The 16,350-nt window shown below is 40.4% G+C and overlaps 1 protein-coding gene across 1 annotated transcript in view; it reads right to left on the bottom strand.

Moving 5' to 3' along the window:
• The window catches only part of LIPC (lipase C, hepatic type), a 62,148-nt gene extending 49,806 nt beyond the window's left edge, over positions 1 to 12,342 (bottom strand). Inside the window, exons 1-3 of the mRNA XM_069099297.1 lie at positions 12,252 to 12,342; positions 9,944 to 10,134; positions 1,332 to 1,514 (exon numbers count right to left, since the gene is read on the bottom strand). Coding sequence (XP_068955398.1) covers positions 1,332 to 1,514; positions 9,944 to 10,134; positions 12,252 to 12,342 — 465 coding nt within the window. The remainder of the gene's footprint in view (positions 1 to 1,331; positions 1,515 to 9,943; positions 10,135 to 12,251) is intronic.
• Positions 12,343 to 16,350: the final 4,008 nt, after the last annotated feature.

Here is a 16,350-nt window from a genome sequence, read left to right as displayed (position 1 = left end):
TCTCTCTCTCTTTGATCTTCCTGGCTCACCTAAGCTGGAAATTTAGGAGTTATGGGCCTGATCCCCCCTTTGACTGGCACCAGAGTTTTAACTTAATGCTGAACTTAATGTAGATACCCAATCAATTTAGTCTATAGTTACTCAAAACTCCCTACCTTGAGAGCTTTGCCCTGGGAGCAGAGATTACATGTGTATGTCAGTTTTCCTGGTAGAAATCCTCATTTTCAAAAGAGAAAATTCCTAACTTTCTGCTCTGGAAAGTGAGGAGTATGATATCACAGTTTACAGACAAAAAGGCTGTCTGCTTTCAAAAACTAACAGTAATATTTTGAGGTCTTTAAGGGTATTTCTCCTAAAGAATTTTCAAGCAGTTCAAATTTTGTACCTATAGGAACATATGATATTACTTTAAGTTAAATGCCCCATAGACTTGTTAATAGTAAGGCAGGGACCAGAGTCTGATCTAAAGAACACAATGAATGGCAGAAGGCTGGTCAGGTAGACCATATTTCAAATCACTAATAGAAATCATACCAGTATTTTTTTCACTTACAGTATAGAGGGATAAGGATACAGGCAGACAAAATTCTGTCCTGATTTTTGTTCTATTTAGCATTTACAGGGTATCTGCTAGATATAGGGTTTTGTCCTGAGTGCCCTTTTCTATTTTATTCTTGTTGAATTCTGTATTTATGAAGCATTTAAATGTTTATAGGAATCACTTCTCTGAGTATCTCATGGATGAGACACATCTTAACAAATGGTAAAAGTCTAAACCAGGAGTGGGGAACCTGTGGCTTCAAGGTCATATGTGGCCTTCTAGTTCCTTGGGTGTGGCCTTTTGACTGAGTCCAAGTTTTACAGAACAAATCCTTTTATTAAGGGGATTTGTTCTGTGAAGTTTGGATTCAGTCAAAGGGCCACACTTGAGGAACTAGAGGGCCATATGTGGCCTTGAGGCCACAGGTTCCCTACTCTTGATCTAAACCAATGAGGGACAGAAATGATTGCAAAATAGATTTTTGTTTCTTTCTTTTTCTTTAAGTAAATTAAATTAAACTAAGTAAATTAAAGTAAACTAAATTAACTCAGATTCCAGGGGCTGCCAGGTGGCACAGTGAGTAAGAGTGCCAGCCCCAGCGTCTGGGAGACCTGGGATCGGTTCCAGCCTCAGATACTCGGCACCCACATTAAAAAAAATAACTGGCCATGTAACCTTGAGCAAGTTATTTAAACCTTATTGCTTTAAAAAAAATAAGAAATAAATTAACTCATATTTCTAGAGTTGGTCCTGAGAAGGAAGGAAGAGAAGAGGAGGTAAAAGTTCTTACCTCCAGCCACTCTAGGAAATCTGCAATTTCCTGGCCAACACGTCGGGTGTTTTGGACAGCAATAGCATAGTGCTGGTATGCCAAGGCAATCCAATCAGCCACGATCACGTTCACTTGGTTGGATTTCTGAGACTTGAGTGCAGCTGCCATTTCCCAAATCCATTTCTCCAACATGCCATCCACCTGTGGGAAGGGGAAACTGAGCAATGTAAGCTGCTTCATTGGTCTCACTTTCCTTCTTTTCCTTCTTTACCACTCTTTTTTTTCTTTCCTACTAATATATGATTAATCTTTTTCTTCCTAGGGGGAAGTAAAATATCTCCATTTTTAGATATTTCTATTGAACCTACCACAATATATTTGGGATATAATAGGTACCAAAATCCCAGCTGTCATTCAAAACTCAGCTCAGATGTCACCTTTTCTTTGAGGTCTTCCTTGACCTCCCTAGGTGAAAATGATCTCTTCCTCCTCTTTGGCACTTTTTGCATTCTGCCTTGGGCTATCATTATTAGTGTTTGCTGTGTTTGTTAAGGTCAAGGGCCTTGTTTTATACACCTTTGTATCCCACAGGGCCCTCAGCATGTGTCTTACACAAAATAGGAACTCAGTAAATCAATGGATCATAGATCTCAATGCCAAAAGGGCCTTCAGAAGTCGCCTAGTTAAAACATACCTTCAGCAAAAATCCTCTTCACAATAGAAAGAGGACTATTTGACTGAAGTTACAGAGAATAAACTTTTGATCCAATAAAAGGAAAAACTTTTTGTAAAAAGTATATTAAAATGAGACAGACTGCTTCATGAGGTAGTATCTCCCATCACTAGTGGTCTTCAAGGAGAGGCTGCATAATTATTTTGTGGCTTTGTAGGCAAGGTCTCAAATTATATATTGGTAGGAGATTCTATGAAAATTCTCAGCAATGATCATGTGCTCCCTTTGTTTAAAGACCTCCAAAGATGAGGAAATCATTATTACCTAAGGCAGTTCATTTTGCTTTTGCACAGCTCTAGTTGTTTAAAAAAAATGGCGGGGGTAGGGGAGTGGGGTGGGGAGGCAGGTGAGGGGATGCTAAGTAGCACAGTGGATAGAGCAGCAGACTTGAAGTCTGGAGGATCTGAGTTCAAATCCAGCCTCAGACACTTACTGGCTATGTGACTCTGGCCAAGTCTGCAAGTCCCTTAATCCTGTTTGCCTCAAAAAAAAATATTATAGTGTGTTGTTGCAATAGTTACCTCTCAACAAATTCTTAAACAATCCTCCCTATAAAGTATATTTCTTGAAGGCAGTTAAGGAAAACTACTTAGTACGTGATAGCAATTGATAGTTTGACAACTTAGCAGCTTAATCTTAATAAATTGAATAGCAAATCAATCTTAATAAATTAGTACCAACATTGGCCATTGTATTTTACCTGAGTTTTGTGTTTAGAATTATTTTTCTTTACATCGTTGTAGGTATTGTGTATATTATTCTTTTGGCTCTGTGTTTTTCATTTGGCATCATTGCATGCACATCTTTCCATGTTTCTCTGAATTATTCATATTTTGTCATTCCTTACAGCATAATATTTCATTACATTCATATACTACAGTTTGTTCAATCATTCCCCAATCATTGGGCCTGTATTTTTTCCTAGACTTTTGTATTACAAATAATGATGTTATGATTATATATCATGCATACACACACATATATATATGTGTATACATATATACACACATATATATACACACATATAAATGTGTTTGGGTGTCTTTCCTTGACAGCTCTAAGTCAAGATAGACATTTTTAATTTTTTTGTGTGTGTCATGGCAGTCTGTCCTTTGGCAATCTGCTGAAGCCTATAGATCCTCCTAAGAATACTATTTTAAATAATTAAAAGAAATGCTAAATTTCAATAAATAAAGATGTAATTTTATTTCATCCAAGTTTACAGACCTTCTAAACTCTTTCCCCAGAGCCCTTGGGGGAGGGGTGCCTATGGAACCTCAGGTGAAGAACCCCTTTGTTAAGATCTTCCTTATAGCAATCTGCTTCTCTGTGATTTCCAAATATCCCTCCTCTTTCTGATGTTTGAGACCAAGCCTAACATATATATATTCCCTCTTCCCAATGAGAAGACTTCAAATGTTTGAAGATGCCATCGTGTGTTCAATAAATCATCTTTTCTCTAGGCTTAATATCTTCAGCATATTTGACCAATTAACATATGATGTGGTTTCAAGTTCTTTCATCATCCTTAGTGTCTTTTAGATATAAGCTAGCTTTTAAATACCCAGTTAGGTGGCACAGTGGATAGAATGCCGGACCTGGAGTCAGGAAGACCTGAGTTCAAATTCGGCCTCAAATTCAGGCTAGTTGTGAGACCCTGGCCAAGTCATTTAACCCTGTTGCCTTAATTTCCTCATCTGGAAAATGAGCTGGACAAGGAAAAGGCAAACCACTCCAGTATCTTTGCAAAGAAAACCCCAAATGGGGTCATGGAGATTGGAGGACATAACTAAAATGACCGAACAACAAAATTTCAGTACCCTTTCTAAAATGTGCCAATAACTGAAAATAATGCTCCACATCCAGGGTCTGGACTTTCACCTCCTCCATTGTAGACTCTATTCATTTTTCCTCATATAGAGCCTAGAGCTCCTTCTCTGTAACTTCTGCCCATTTGGTTCTAGTTCTTCCCTCTATTCAAGTAGCATCAGTTTAATCCCTCTCTCACATGAAAGCTCTTCACATATCAAAGACAGCTGTCATGTGGCCCAAAGTCTTCATCATGAAAAAAATCTCCACTTCCTTTAACTGATCCTCATATGAAATGGCACCTAATTACTTCAACATCTGTTTACATGGAGCCTGCTGCAGGTTGTTAATATCTTTCTAGATATCATATGACTAGGGCAGAGCATAGTGAGATTATCACCTCTGCTTTGGAAACCATGTCTCTATTAATACAGCCTGAGAGTACATAGATTTATTTATTTAGGCTACCATGTCACACTGGTGACTCAAATTGAGATTTACTAAAGCACTCAGGTCTTTTTGAGCTGTGCAATTTACCCCAGCTCTATTCAGGTACATTCGAGAAAGAGTGGAAGAGGTGGACTGTAGGAGTAAACTGAGGCTGACATCTGGCAAGGCATGATTAGTGAGAGGACAAGAGATTAAGGCATTCAGTAGTAGAGAAGAAAATAAATTTGAACTTGTTATGTAGAGGGTTAAGGTTGGAAAAAGAAGAAGATGAAATCTGAGTAGGAGTAATTGTCCAGGAAGGCACTAAGGCTTGGAGGGGCTGGAGGTCATGGTGAGGAAGAATAGGTTTAGGAGGAATGAGGCATAAGGAAAGATGGAATCATAGAAGGTGAATGGTTGGATAAAAGAGTTTCAGAATTCTTAAAGTAGAATTTTTGTGGTTTGTGGTGAGGTCAAGGTTTAACTGTCCCTTTTGTGTGGCTGAAGTTGAGCAAAAGTGTTTATTAGGGGAGGTAAGAAGAGTGATGAACTGGGAAGCAAAGGTTGAAGGAACATTAATGTGAATGTTGAAATTCCCTAGTATTAGGGTAAAGATTGAGGTAGAGAGGGTTAAACACTATAATTGGTACTGAACTCCTTAAGAAAGGAGCAAGAATGACTTGGGAGCCCATAGATCAATACCGTGAGGATCTGAATATGTGATGTATCTGAATAGAGTGAACCTCAAAGAAGAAAAAGTTGCAGAGTGATGGTGGCAGAGGGATAGTCTGGAAGTGGCAAAGGGGAACAAAGAGTTTGTTTATTCCTCCCTCTAGACAAATATGAGAAGGTGCATCCAGGGCTGGAAAGAGCAGCCAGATTGCAACATCTGCTTGGATGAAGAGGGGGTGGTTTACACAAACGCCAGAAGATAGAAGCAATGTTGACTAAGATAAAGAAAAGTTTGCCTCAGTTCCTTAGTTTGTTAATTGGTAATAATAATAATACACTTTATTATATATATACATATATATATACTAATACAGTAATAATAATACCTGCTTTAAAGGATTACTGAGATGATCAAATGAAATAATATACTTAGCAATAATATAAGCTATTATTTCTAGGTCTTATTACCAAAAAGAGATTCTACCTTGTTATCTTCAAGTAGATTGGTGCTGCAGGAGTCCTTTTCTGTGGGTTTTTAGTCTTTGAGAGAGTTTTGTTGTAATCTTTAAAATAAGAGACAACTTTTGGGGCAGGGTTGGTTGGTTGTTGTCCTCAAAGAGGACCAAAATGATATCACTGGGATGAGGTCAAGGTCCAGTGTGTTTTACTGTAGCTGATCAGACCAATATAAGACAGAATGCTCTATTATAGGTCAGGCATAAATAGTTCACATGACTATTTGGGAGGGAGATGTCTTTAAATTTGTACATCATACATTTATTTTGAACTACTGAAATTCTGCTTTTCTCATAGAGCATAGCACCTTCTCTGATGTGGGCACATCATGTTGGGTGGTCCTGTGCCAGGGTCTCCCATGTCTCACAATCAATTCCAAAGTTGTTCAGACAGACCTTGAGAGTGTCCTTGTATAGCTTCTTCTGATCTCTGTGTGAGCACTTGCCTTGTTTGAGTTTTCCATAAAATAGTATTTTAGGCCAACATATATTTAGCATTCAAACAACATGGCCAGCTCATAGGAGTTGCACTCTCTGCAGTAGGGTTTGAATGTTTGACAGTTCAGTTGAAGAAAGGGCATCTGTGTCCAGTACCTTATCTTGCCATATGATCTTCAGAATCTTCCTAATTCAATTCAAATGGCAGCAGTTCAGTTTCCTGACATGTCCATACAACAATTACGTCAGCATAATGGCTCTGTAGACCTTCAGTTTGGTAGGGAACCTAATACCTTTTCTTTCTTACTTTCCTTTGGAGCCTCCCAAACACGGAATTAGCTCTGGCAATATGAGTGTCAACCTCATCATCTATGCATATATCCCTGGAAAGTTTATTGCCAAGGCACAACATTCAAAATCTCTCCATCTGAAGTAACTGATGGTTCCATATATGGATGGTGTGGTGCGGGCTAGTGGAGACCTCTGTTTTCTTTGTGTTGTCAGGTCAAAATTAGCACAAGTGGCAGAGAATCGATCTATATATACTCTGTTGTATCTCAGTCTCAGAGGCTGCATTGAGTACACAATCATCTGTGAACAAAAAGTCGTGCACCAGCTCTCCCTCCATGTTAGTCTCGGCTTGTAGCCTTTTCAAGTTAAATGATTTACCATCAGTGGGGTAGCTGACCTTGATGCCATCAGCATCCTTGTTGAAAGCCTCTGACAACATTGCTGAAAACAGCATGACAAAAATCATGAGAACAAACTTATAGCCCTGATTCACTCCATTGGTGACTGGGAAAGTGTGAGGACATTGTCCATTATCCAGAACCTATGCAAGCATGCTGTCATGGAACTGGTGTATGATCCTGATGAACTTCTCCAGGCAACCAAATTTTGCCATGATCTTCTACAAGCCCTTATAACTCACAGTATCAGACTCCCTGGTCAGATCAGCAGATATTGTGTAGACCTCTCTTCTGCTCCTGGCATTTCTCCTGTTGTTGTCAGGCAGCAGACACCATTTGATCTTTCTTTAGTCACACTGGCTCTTGAGTAGATGACCGTAGATGACTGTCTTTCTGGTGAAGGACTAGTCAATTAAGGAGGACTCTGGCAACAATCTTGGTAGCAATGACAAAGAGATCCCTCCTTTTTGTCCTGTGATTGTCACAGGACAACCTATTTCCTTTTCCTTTTTTTAAAATTGAATAATATACAACTTCTTGGCAAAGTAATAATTCATAGAAACTCAGGGCTGGAAAGAAAAAAAAATGTTCTCCATGGACACAGAAAATCTTTAGGGAGAGTCCCTAATCCCCCTCAATGGATGAATCAGTAAATTAATTAACTGATCATTTATTCAGTCTAGTGTAGCACCTTTTGGAAGTTCCTACCTCTCCTTCTCTGGTTTCAAGATAAACAGAGAATGGCTGAGCCTGATGCTCTGGCCATTCACTGTTTGTGAATTCTGAAGTCATTCCTTAGGTTTCTCTTCTATTTATTAAATAATTCCAACTCTTTGAGGTTTCCCTTGCTCCTAATTCTTCCAATGTCTTTGTGATTCTCCCCCAGTTCTCTCTCTGGTCATATCTTGTCTTTTCCAGATGTTTCTTTCACTCCTTTCACATAATTGAGCACCCATGCTATTGCTTTAAGTAGTTGAGTAAATTGAATGCTTTTCATTTACTGATGGTTCTGAATTGTAAATGTTCTTTCCAATCTGTTTTTTCCTCTTTTGAAGAGATCCCAGAGGAGGGGATTTAGATTCTGATCTTTAGTTTCGCTTGTTTTAAGAAAAGTATCATTGTCAATGCTTTAGGCCCTACAGTCCCTATGGGAGGAGCTGGGAAAGGTAAGGAAGAATCATTTTTGCTTTAAAAAGATAAAGAAAAAAATTTTGAAAATAGCAAACTAGCCAGCAGCTGTATGCATAGTGTGATTCCAGGGATGCTGGGAAGGTTCCCTTGCCACAATCTAACTCTTTGCCCATAAAGTCTCTGGTGCCTAAAATTTTAGCATTATAGATTCATTCTCATGGCTTAAGACTTTGTCACAGGTTAAAATGCTCATAACCCCAGGAGAGATAACACATTAAGTCTTTATTAATCATTAAATCTCAGGGTGAATGAGATTTTAGACCTTCTTCTAAGAACAGGTTCTGATGAGGGGGAAGGTAGAGGTGGAGACAGAGAATGAAAGTGACTGAGGACGGGTCTGAACAGTGACTACCAAAGGGGACACAAGTAAATGGAGAAAACTTGAAGAAATGGGAACTTGAGCACATCGCAAATAAGTTTTGTTGACCTGACAATTTTGTAGGAAGCCATCCCTGAAAGCAGAAAATAAATTTCTTTTTGGCAATTTAATTAGTACACATTGTTTGGAGAATGGGATCTGTGTTCAGATCCATGTGGGTCTCATTATGGGAATTGTGGTGGAATCAACAATGAGCTTAGATCCCCCACATGGATGCTTTTCTGGCCAAACAGGTGTAAACACTGTATCTGGCCTTTTCCTCTGTAATTGTATGTATCTTCTAAAGATATTAAAAATGTACTCTCCTTCCCCCAAGGCATGATTACAATTTAGTGGAAAAAGCACTATACTGGATTCCAGTAGAATATAAGTTCTTCACAGAAGATGACATTCTCTCTCTCCTTCTCCCTCTCTCTCCCTCTCTCTTTCTCTTCTTTTTCTTTCCTTCTTTCTCTTTCTAGCCTTCTTTTTTCTTTCATAATCTGTACCTAGCACAGTTCTTTGCACATAGTAGGTAACTAATAAATTCTTGTTCAATTGAATTGACATTCCAGTTCCAGTTTTGCCATTAATTCACTTCAGACAACACATTTAAGTTTCTGGACGTCAGTTTCCTTTCTCTTAGTACAATGATGGAGTTTAACTAGATAACCTCTGGATAATGCCTTCCAGGTCTAAAATTCTATAATTGTACTTTTGATCTTAATTTGTGTAATTTTGCTGACTTTTGGGGATGCTTCTGATTGATCCCAGACTCTGGCACAATTCACAGCACCATTATTCTTTCCCTACATCCCTTTTCCTTCTTTGTGTACCTCCCATATTTTCTAGCATTCAGGTCTGAAACTGGGGGATAGGAGAGGATTGCAAGCTGGCTGGCTATCAGAATGGCCCTCCCAAATCTTTTGATCTTTCAGTTCATCATACCACAATTACTATTTATCAGGTGTTGCCTCCTTCACCTTACCCCCCCCCCCCCAGTCTCATTTGATTCATGTGGCTTCCATTCCTTGCTGCGAAAGGGAAAAAGCCATTTCCATCTTGGGGATTTGGTGTTTAGACACTTGTCACTTAAATGAGAAGTGCATTTGACTTAGTTTGGGGGAGTTGTGCAGACTAGGGGAAGTCTTTTGTAAAGAAAGGAGAGTAAGGAAGAAGGGGATGTTTGGAGGGAGTTGGGATGAGTATGAGTGTGAGTAATTAAGAGATGGAGATGTGCATTACAAAAACAAAATTCAAAAGCTGACTAGGTGGCAGGGAAAGGTACCCAAAGAATGAGACAAGTTCTGAATTCTCATGGGACTCAGCACATTAACTCATCTACTTGCTCCAAATCCTCTGGCTGGGATCCAGGAAGCAGAAAGCTCATCTCCAGCATGAGTCTTGCCATATGACAGCCTAATTGCTTAATTGGACTTCAGCATCTCCCTGGGAGTTCTTAATCTACTGCCTTCTCCAGGTCTTCTCATCTCCTTTTGAGAAGCAAGGCCTAACCTTTCTTTGGGGGAGATAATGGTGCCACTCCTTTTTTTCCTGAGGGGGGAAGATAAGGTAATAGGTGTTAAGTGACTTGCCCAAGGTCACACAGCTAGTAAGTGTGTCAAGTGTGTGAGGCTGGATTTGAACTCAGGTCCTCCCGACTCCAGGGCCAGTGCTCTATTCACTGTGCCACCTAGCTACCCCCGTGCCAGTCTTTGAAAAAAAATTTTCTTTTTTGTGAAGCTAGAGAACTAGGGGATATGGAGAGAGGAAGAAAAGACATTAGAATGTCATACCGACCATCCGTGGACAATGATCACCAGAGGGAGAGATGAATTGAAGCTGCACTTGTCAAGTGTGTCTGAATGATGAAGCTGAATCTGGCAGCTGTCACCATTTTCACTCCTGGAGTAGAGGAGAAACCTGGTCTCTGCCTTGGGGGACTTTTTCTCCATTTCCAAATCCTGGGGGTTTCTCCCTGCTGCTTCTGGAACAAAAGGTCAGGGAATTGTGGTAAATCTCACAGCTCATCCACTCTTCTCCAGATTACTAAATGAGTTACACAGAAGAATGTAAACTCCTTGAGGGAAGGGACTGTTTCATTGGTTTATTTATACTCTCAATACCTAGCACAGAGTCTAGCACCAAGTAGAAGCTTAATAAATGATTGTTGAATTGAATTGAACTTCTCCAAATGCTTGGAAGTACTAAGAACACAAGGTAATCACATCTGAATTTGTGAAATATAAGATATTCATTCCATTACTGTACAAGAACATTGAAATTCAGAGTAATTTCCCCCTTGGCATCATTAATAAACACTCATAGCACATTATTCCTTCTTCTTGCAGTGTAGCTTATAATCTGTTTACAAATAATAATAATTTAAGCATGATGGTAATACCACACACTATCATTTACAAAAGATGTTTCCTTCCATTGACCATCTCAGCTTGAAGACCTCACCAGCTATATCCCACAGAGTATAAAGCACTATTCATGATTATAAGATTATACATCTAGAGATAGGAAGGGACCTTATAAGTCATCTCATCCAATTGCCTAATTTTATAAAGGAGGAAACTGAAGCCCCGAGAAGCTGAGTTGATGTTTGTGATATCATCCAAGGTAGAAAATGACAAAGGTACCATTCAAACGCAAGTCTTGTCACTCCAAGTTCAGTGTGAGGGAAAACATTGAAATAATATTTTCTTTCTTTTTTGCTTTTTTTGGAGGGGGAAGGTAGGGCTATTGGGGTTAAGTGACTTGCCCAAGGTCACACGACTAGTAAGTGTTAAGTGTCTGAGGCTGGATTTGAACTCAGGTCCTCCTGACTCCAGGGCTGGTGCTCTGTTCACTGTGCCACCTAGCTGCCCCTAAATAATATTTTCTTAATTTCAATTCAACAAGCATCTATAAAGATCTTGCTATGTGCAAGCACTGCACTGGACCCTGGGGGAAATACAGAATTGAGGTACAACATGGCCCCAAATAACCATCTGAAGTGATCTCTGATTAAAAATAGAGGCACACCAAGTGTTATGTGCAGTCCAAGGTCTGGGAGGAGGAGGAGAGGTCCTTACCTCCTGAGGATATCAAGGCAGATTTTTCTGAAGTAGGTGATTTTTGAGTTAGGTTTGAAAGGCTGAGTGGGAATTCCATAGATGAAGGAGGCAGGGAAGTGGATTATGTGAGAGTTACCTAGGCACTGAGAACACTGAAAGCAAAAGTATTGGAAAATCTAAGTTGTATATGGGTGAGGCATAAGGTAACCTACTTTGGCTGCTTTAGAGTGACTGTCTAGGCTTGATGTCTCCTGAGAATATGGTAATGTCCACATATCCTCTAATACTTCTGATATGAGAGCCCTTATAGGGCACATGGGGGAAAGCAGGACAAAATAAGCCTGGAACTGTAAGGTGTTGCTGAATCGTTTCACTTGTGTCTGACTCTCCATGAGCCAACTTGAGGTTTTCTTGGCAAAGATAATGGAGTATTTTGTCATTTCCTTCTCTAGTTCAGTTTACAGATGAGGAAACCAAGGAAAACAGGATTAAATGACTTGCCCAGGGTCACACAGCTAGTAGTATCTGAGGTTGGATTTGAACTCAGGTCCTCCTGACTCCAGGGTGGGCACTCTATCCATTGTGCCACTTAGAATTATAAGGTGTAGAGGATCCTAAATGCCAGGCAAAAACCTTGAAATTTTAGTCTGAGAAGCAGAGTGACATGAATAGATCTAGGCTTAAGGAAAATGTCTGTCAGTAGTGTGAATCAATCAACAGACATTTAATAACATATGACAATGTGCCAGGAACTATACTTGTCAATGCGGAGAAAGAGACAAAAAATGAAACAGTCTCTGCCCACAAGACAGTTTACATTCTATTGGGGGACACAGGCACTTGAGTATATGCAAAAATAAATACAAGGCAATTCTGGGGTGTGTACAGGCATATAGTAAATAGGACCTCAGTCATGATGCTGATAGTGTGAATAGAGAATAGGGCATACATGGATTTGAGAAATATTTGTGGAGGTTAGAATCCAAAGCTCTTGGTAACTGATTATGAGCACGGAAGAGGAAGAATCAAAGATACCAACGTTGTTGGAGCAAGATCACGGGGGTCAAGAGTTCAAGGGCACAGGCGTCCTTGCTGTTTGTCCTTTTTCTGAAGAGGACCAGTGACATCATAGGCGAGTGATGTCTTGACTCATGGGTGAATTGAATTTAAGTCGGGTAGAGTTGCACAAAGTCATCAACCTCACTCAATCTTCCATAGTCACTAAGGGAATGGATTGAGGGTATAGAAGAGAGAGAGAATGGATTTTGATGCCAAGAACTATTGAGAAGTAGATAAAGGGAATTGAGAAAGCCACTGCAAACCTCAGTCTTTTCAGGGAAGCAAGTGGCTAAGTCTAGCTCTATAGGGTGGGGAGATATTGGGGAATTAAGGAACAGGAAAGAGTTTAGAACAATAACTATATGGAATGGGATAGGGAGTCAAAAAAGTAGAAAAAGGAGATTTACTGAGTAGTAATGAAGGCTGAGGTTAGTAACTGACACCTTAAATTTTGGAGGTAAAATCAGTTCCATTTTGTGATTTTTCCACTTAGTAGTGCTTAACATGTCATAGGCAGGAACAGAGAAATCAGTCCATCCCTTAGTACAGGGCCTGGAACATAGTAGGTACATAATTAATGTTTATCAACTTATTGACTGAATCTATCAGCATTTATTTTATTTTATTTTTTGGAGGGAGGAAGGCAAGGTAATTGGGATTAAATGACTTGCCCAAGGTTACACAGCTAGTAAGTGTGTCTAGTGTCTGAATCTGGATTTGAACTCAGGCCCTTCTGACTCCAAGGCTGGTGCTCTATTCACTCTATCAGCATTTATTAAGGGCCTACTATGTATACTATGTGCCAGGAGCTGGGAATTCAAAGACATCAATGAAACTATTCTTGCCTTCAAGGAGCTATTAGGAAGACAATACAGTCAAGTTAAGCCAATTGCATTAATCAAATTTGACTTTACTTATATAATTTAGAAAGAAACCCATATTCCAAAAATGAAACCCCACTTATGTTAGCTTTATTGTACAATAATGTGCTCCCTGCCCCCTCCTGCCCCTCAGCTGCTGCCTCCCCATTCCCCCTACTGGCAAAAAACCCCCAGCCCTTCAAATAAAAGTAGAAGACAGATGCTTGGAGAGACCATCACCACTGCAAGATCTGGGGCTTGCCTTGAGACCTCCAGTGCAGAGAGGGGAGAACTTTGGCCATTCTGCCTGTCCTGCCAGCATGTTCTTCCTCCTCCTGCTTCTCAGTTCCCGGCCCCAACGTGTCTGTAAGGACACAAGATTTGTATAGGGGTGGACTATCCTGCTAGCTAAACCAATTGTAAGGCGTTGGCTCTGTCCTGCCCAGATAAGCCAATTGTAGGGACACAGATCCTCCAAGAGAATCCTGAGATATGGAAGAAAGAGGGGTCCACATCAGCTCTGTTGAATGAGTGTAGGTTTGTCAGGATTAACTGAGTTGTTTGGGGAACTTACTAACAAGACCTGTCCTTGGTGGCAAGAGGACTGAAGGTCCCAAGGCCAGGTCAGATTTTATATAGAAATAGAACAAAGAGGGTGTATTGGTAGGGATGGCCCAGGGTGACATACAAGTTTTCCCATGAGGTAGTTGGAGATTTTTTCTTTTGCTGTTTATATTTACTCAGAGTAGTTTACATTCTTCTGTGGAGTTGTAGGTTACAGACACATGCCCTGGCTACTGCCAAAAAGTGTCCTTGAACCTCTGTGTGCCAGCCCCCTCCCTCCAGGGCCTGGCCCCCTTCCTACCTCCCTCCCTCCCTCTTTTCCTCACCTCTGCAGGCCAATTCACATTACAGAAAAATCACTTTATGGGTCTGCAGAATGGTCTGTATGTGCAACATAAATAAACACAAAATAAATACTAGTTCTACACCAGCCTTTGGGGGGAGCGGTGATCAGAAAAGGCTTCATGTAGCTTTGGAGGAGTCTAGCTAGGCAAAAGAGACAGCTTTATACAAGGCACAGAGATGGGGAAGTGCGAGTCACATATCAGCATCATCAAGAAGGCCAATTTGGTTGCTGACCTTGGGGTCTAGTTTGAGTACGGAGGCAGGTAAAAGCAGGATAGAGGGGATGGGAGGGGTCACTGACAAGAGAGCATGATGAAGACTGGGACAGGTTCAGCCTAAGTGTGAATACCATCCTATTACGTGATATAATAATGAAACATAATAGCTCACAACAGTATTATATTATAAAGAGTTCAGTAAAACACATATATTTATACACAATTACTGTAATTACTGGATAAAGTCTTACTATTTCCAGGGAAACTGGAGGCTGTGACCTCCAGATGGGTAATAATTTATACTCCATCACTAGAGGACAGGCCTAAGGCATGGCAAAGAAAAAACTCATCACTCTGTTCTGTTGGGAGGATGTCCTGGATTTGGAATTGGTTCTGTGATTTACTAGCCTTGGGCAAGTCACAGTTTTTTCATCTGTAAAATGGGGGAGGGGAGGGAATGTATAAGAGTACTTAAGAATCATAGGATTTCTGGAGTCAGCTATTCCAATCTATAACTGAACATGAATGCCGGCTCCTTTAATTTGAGCAGGGCCTCGGCAATATATCTCACAGCGATCTTGTGAGGAAAGCATTTGGCAAAATCACCACATGTTAAAAAAATATGAATCATTATTATTGCTGCTACCCCTCCAGAAAAAGCATAGGTTTCCCTGTGGACAATGGGTGGCAGATGCAATCATATGTCTCTCTTTTCAGTTAAGATATTCATTTTCAGAGTGGTAACCGAGGGAGCTCTCTCTCTCTCCCTCACCCCCACTCTACCCCATTTTTTTTAAAAATAAGTATTGGGCTTCTGGTTTCCAGCAACAGATGTATTGAGGGATGATAAAGCTATAAAGTAGAAGGGGGTGTTAATGAAACTGATTTTCAAACCCGACAGTTATTAATTCTAAAGGTTATTAATTCCCAGCAAGGGGCAATGAGTTTCACTCTAACTACAGCATGCAATGTACCATCCTTTGTTAAGAGGGGAATGTGAATGAGAATCTGAATGACTCTCCTGGGCCAGTGAGATAAATTCATGGAGCCCAATGTGACTTTTCTAAACATACATGCAGATGGTGGGATTCACAGGGAGCTCAGGCATCTTAACAGGGGGGCAAACTTTCACCTGCCAGTCACCAGTCAATCAATCCAGCAAGGGTGTTACTAAGTGTTTTGCTATGTACCTGGCACTGTCCTTGGTGCTGGGGATACAAAACCACTAATGAAATAGCACCTGCCCTCAAGGAGCTTACATCCTATTTGGGGAGATAATACATACTTATAAAAGAATATATAAAATATATAAAAAATAAATACAAAGTAATATTGAAGAGAGAGAGGCACTCACAGCTTGGGGGAGATCAGTGCCTCGTGTAAAAGGTGGTACTTGAGCTGAGTTTTAAAGGAAATGGGAATCTAAGTGGAGATAAGAAAGGAGCACATTCCAGGCCTGGAAGACAGCATGGAGAAGGGCGTGGAGGTGGGAGATGAAGTACAGCTTGAGAAACAGTAAAGTCAGTTTGACTGAACCACGGAGTGCATGAAAGGGAAGGGTATATCTCTAATGAGGCTGGAAAGTCAGGTTGGAGTAAGTATGTGAAGAGCATTAAATGCCCCAAAGAGAAGGTTATATTTTATCCTAGAAGATAAATCTAGGGAGCCACTGGAGGGGTGTAGTCAGGCCTGTTTTTTTAGGGAAATTAGTTTTGGCAGCTATGAAGGATGGATTGAAGAGGGGAAGAGACATGATGTATGGGGACTGAGTGTGTGTATGTGCTTGTTTGAGAGAGAGAGTCAGAGACAGAGATAGAAGAGAGGAGAGGAGAAGAGAAAGGAGAGAGAGAAGAAAAAGAGAAAAGAGAGGAGAGAGAGAGAGGAAAGGGGAAGAGAAATGAGGACAGAGAGGAGAGAGGAGAGGAGAAGAGAAAGGAGAGAGAAGAGAAAGAGAAAAGAGAGGAGAGAGAGAGGAAAGGGGAAGAGAAATGAAGAGAGACAGAAGAGAGGAGAGGAGAGGAGAGGAGAAGAGAAAGGAGAGAGAGAAGAGAAAAGAGAGGAGAGAAAGAGAGAGAGGAAAGGGGAAGAGAAA

Source organism: Petaurus breviceps, unplaced genomic scaffold (assembly GCF_028583685.1).
Source record: "Petaurus breviceps papuanus isolate PSGF00001 unplaced genomic scaffold, PetGlider_PUasm1.0 37, whole genome shotgun sequence".
Classification (NCBI taxonomy): domain Eukaryota; kingdom Metazoa; phylum Chordata; class Mammalia; order Diprotodontia; family Petauridae; genus Petaurus; species Petaurus breviceps.
Note: the sequence above shows the minus strand (reverse complement) of the source record. Positions and strands in the feature narration are given on the sequence as shown.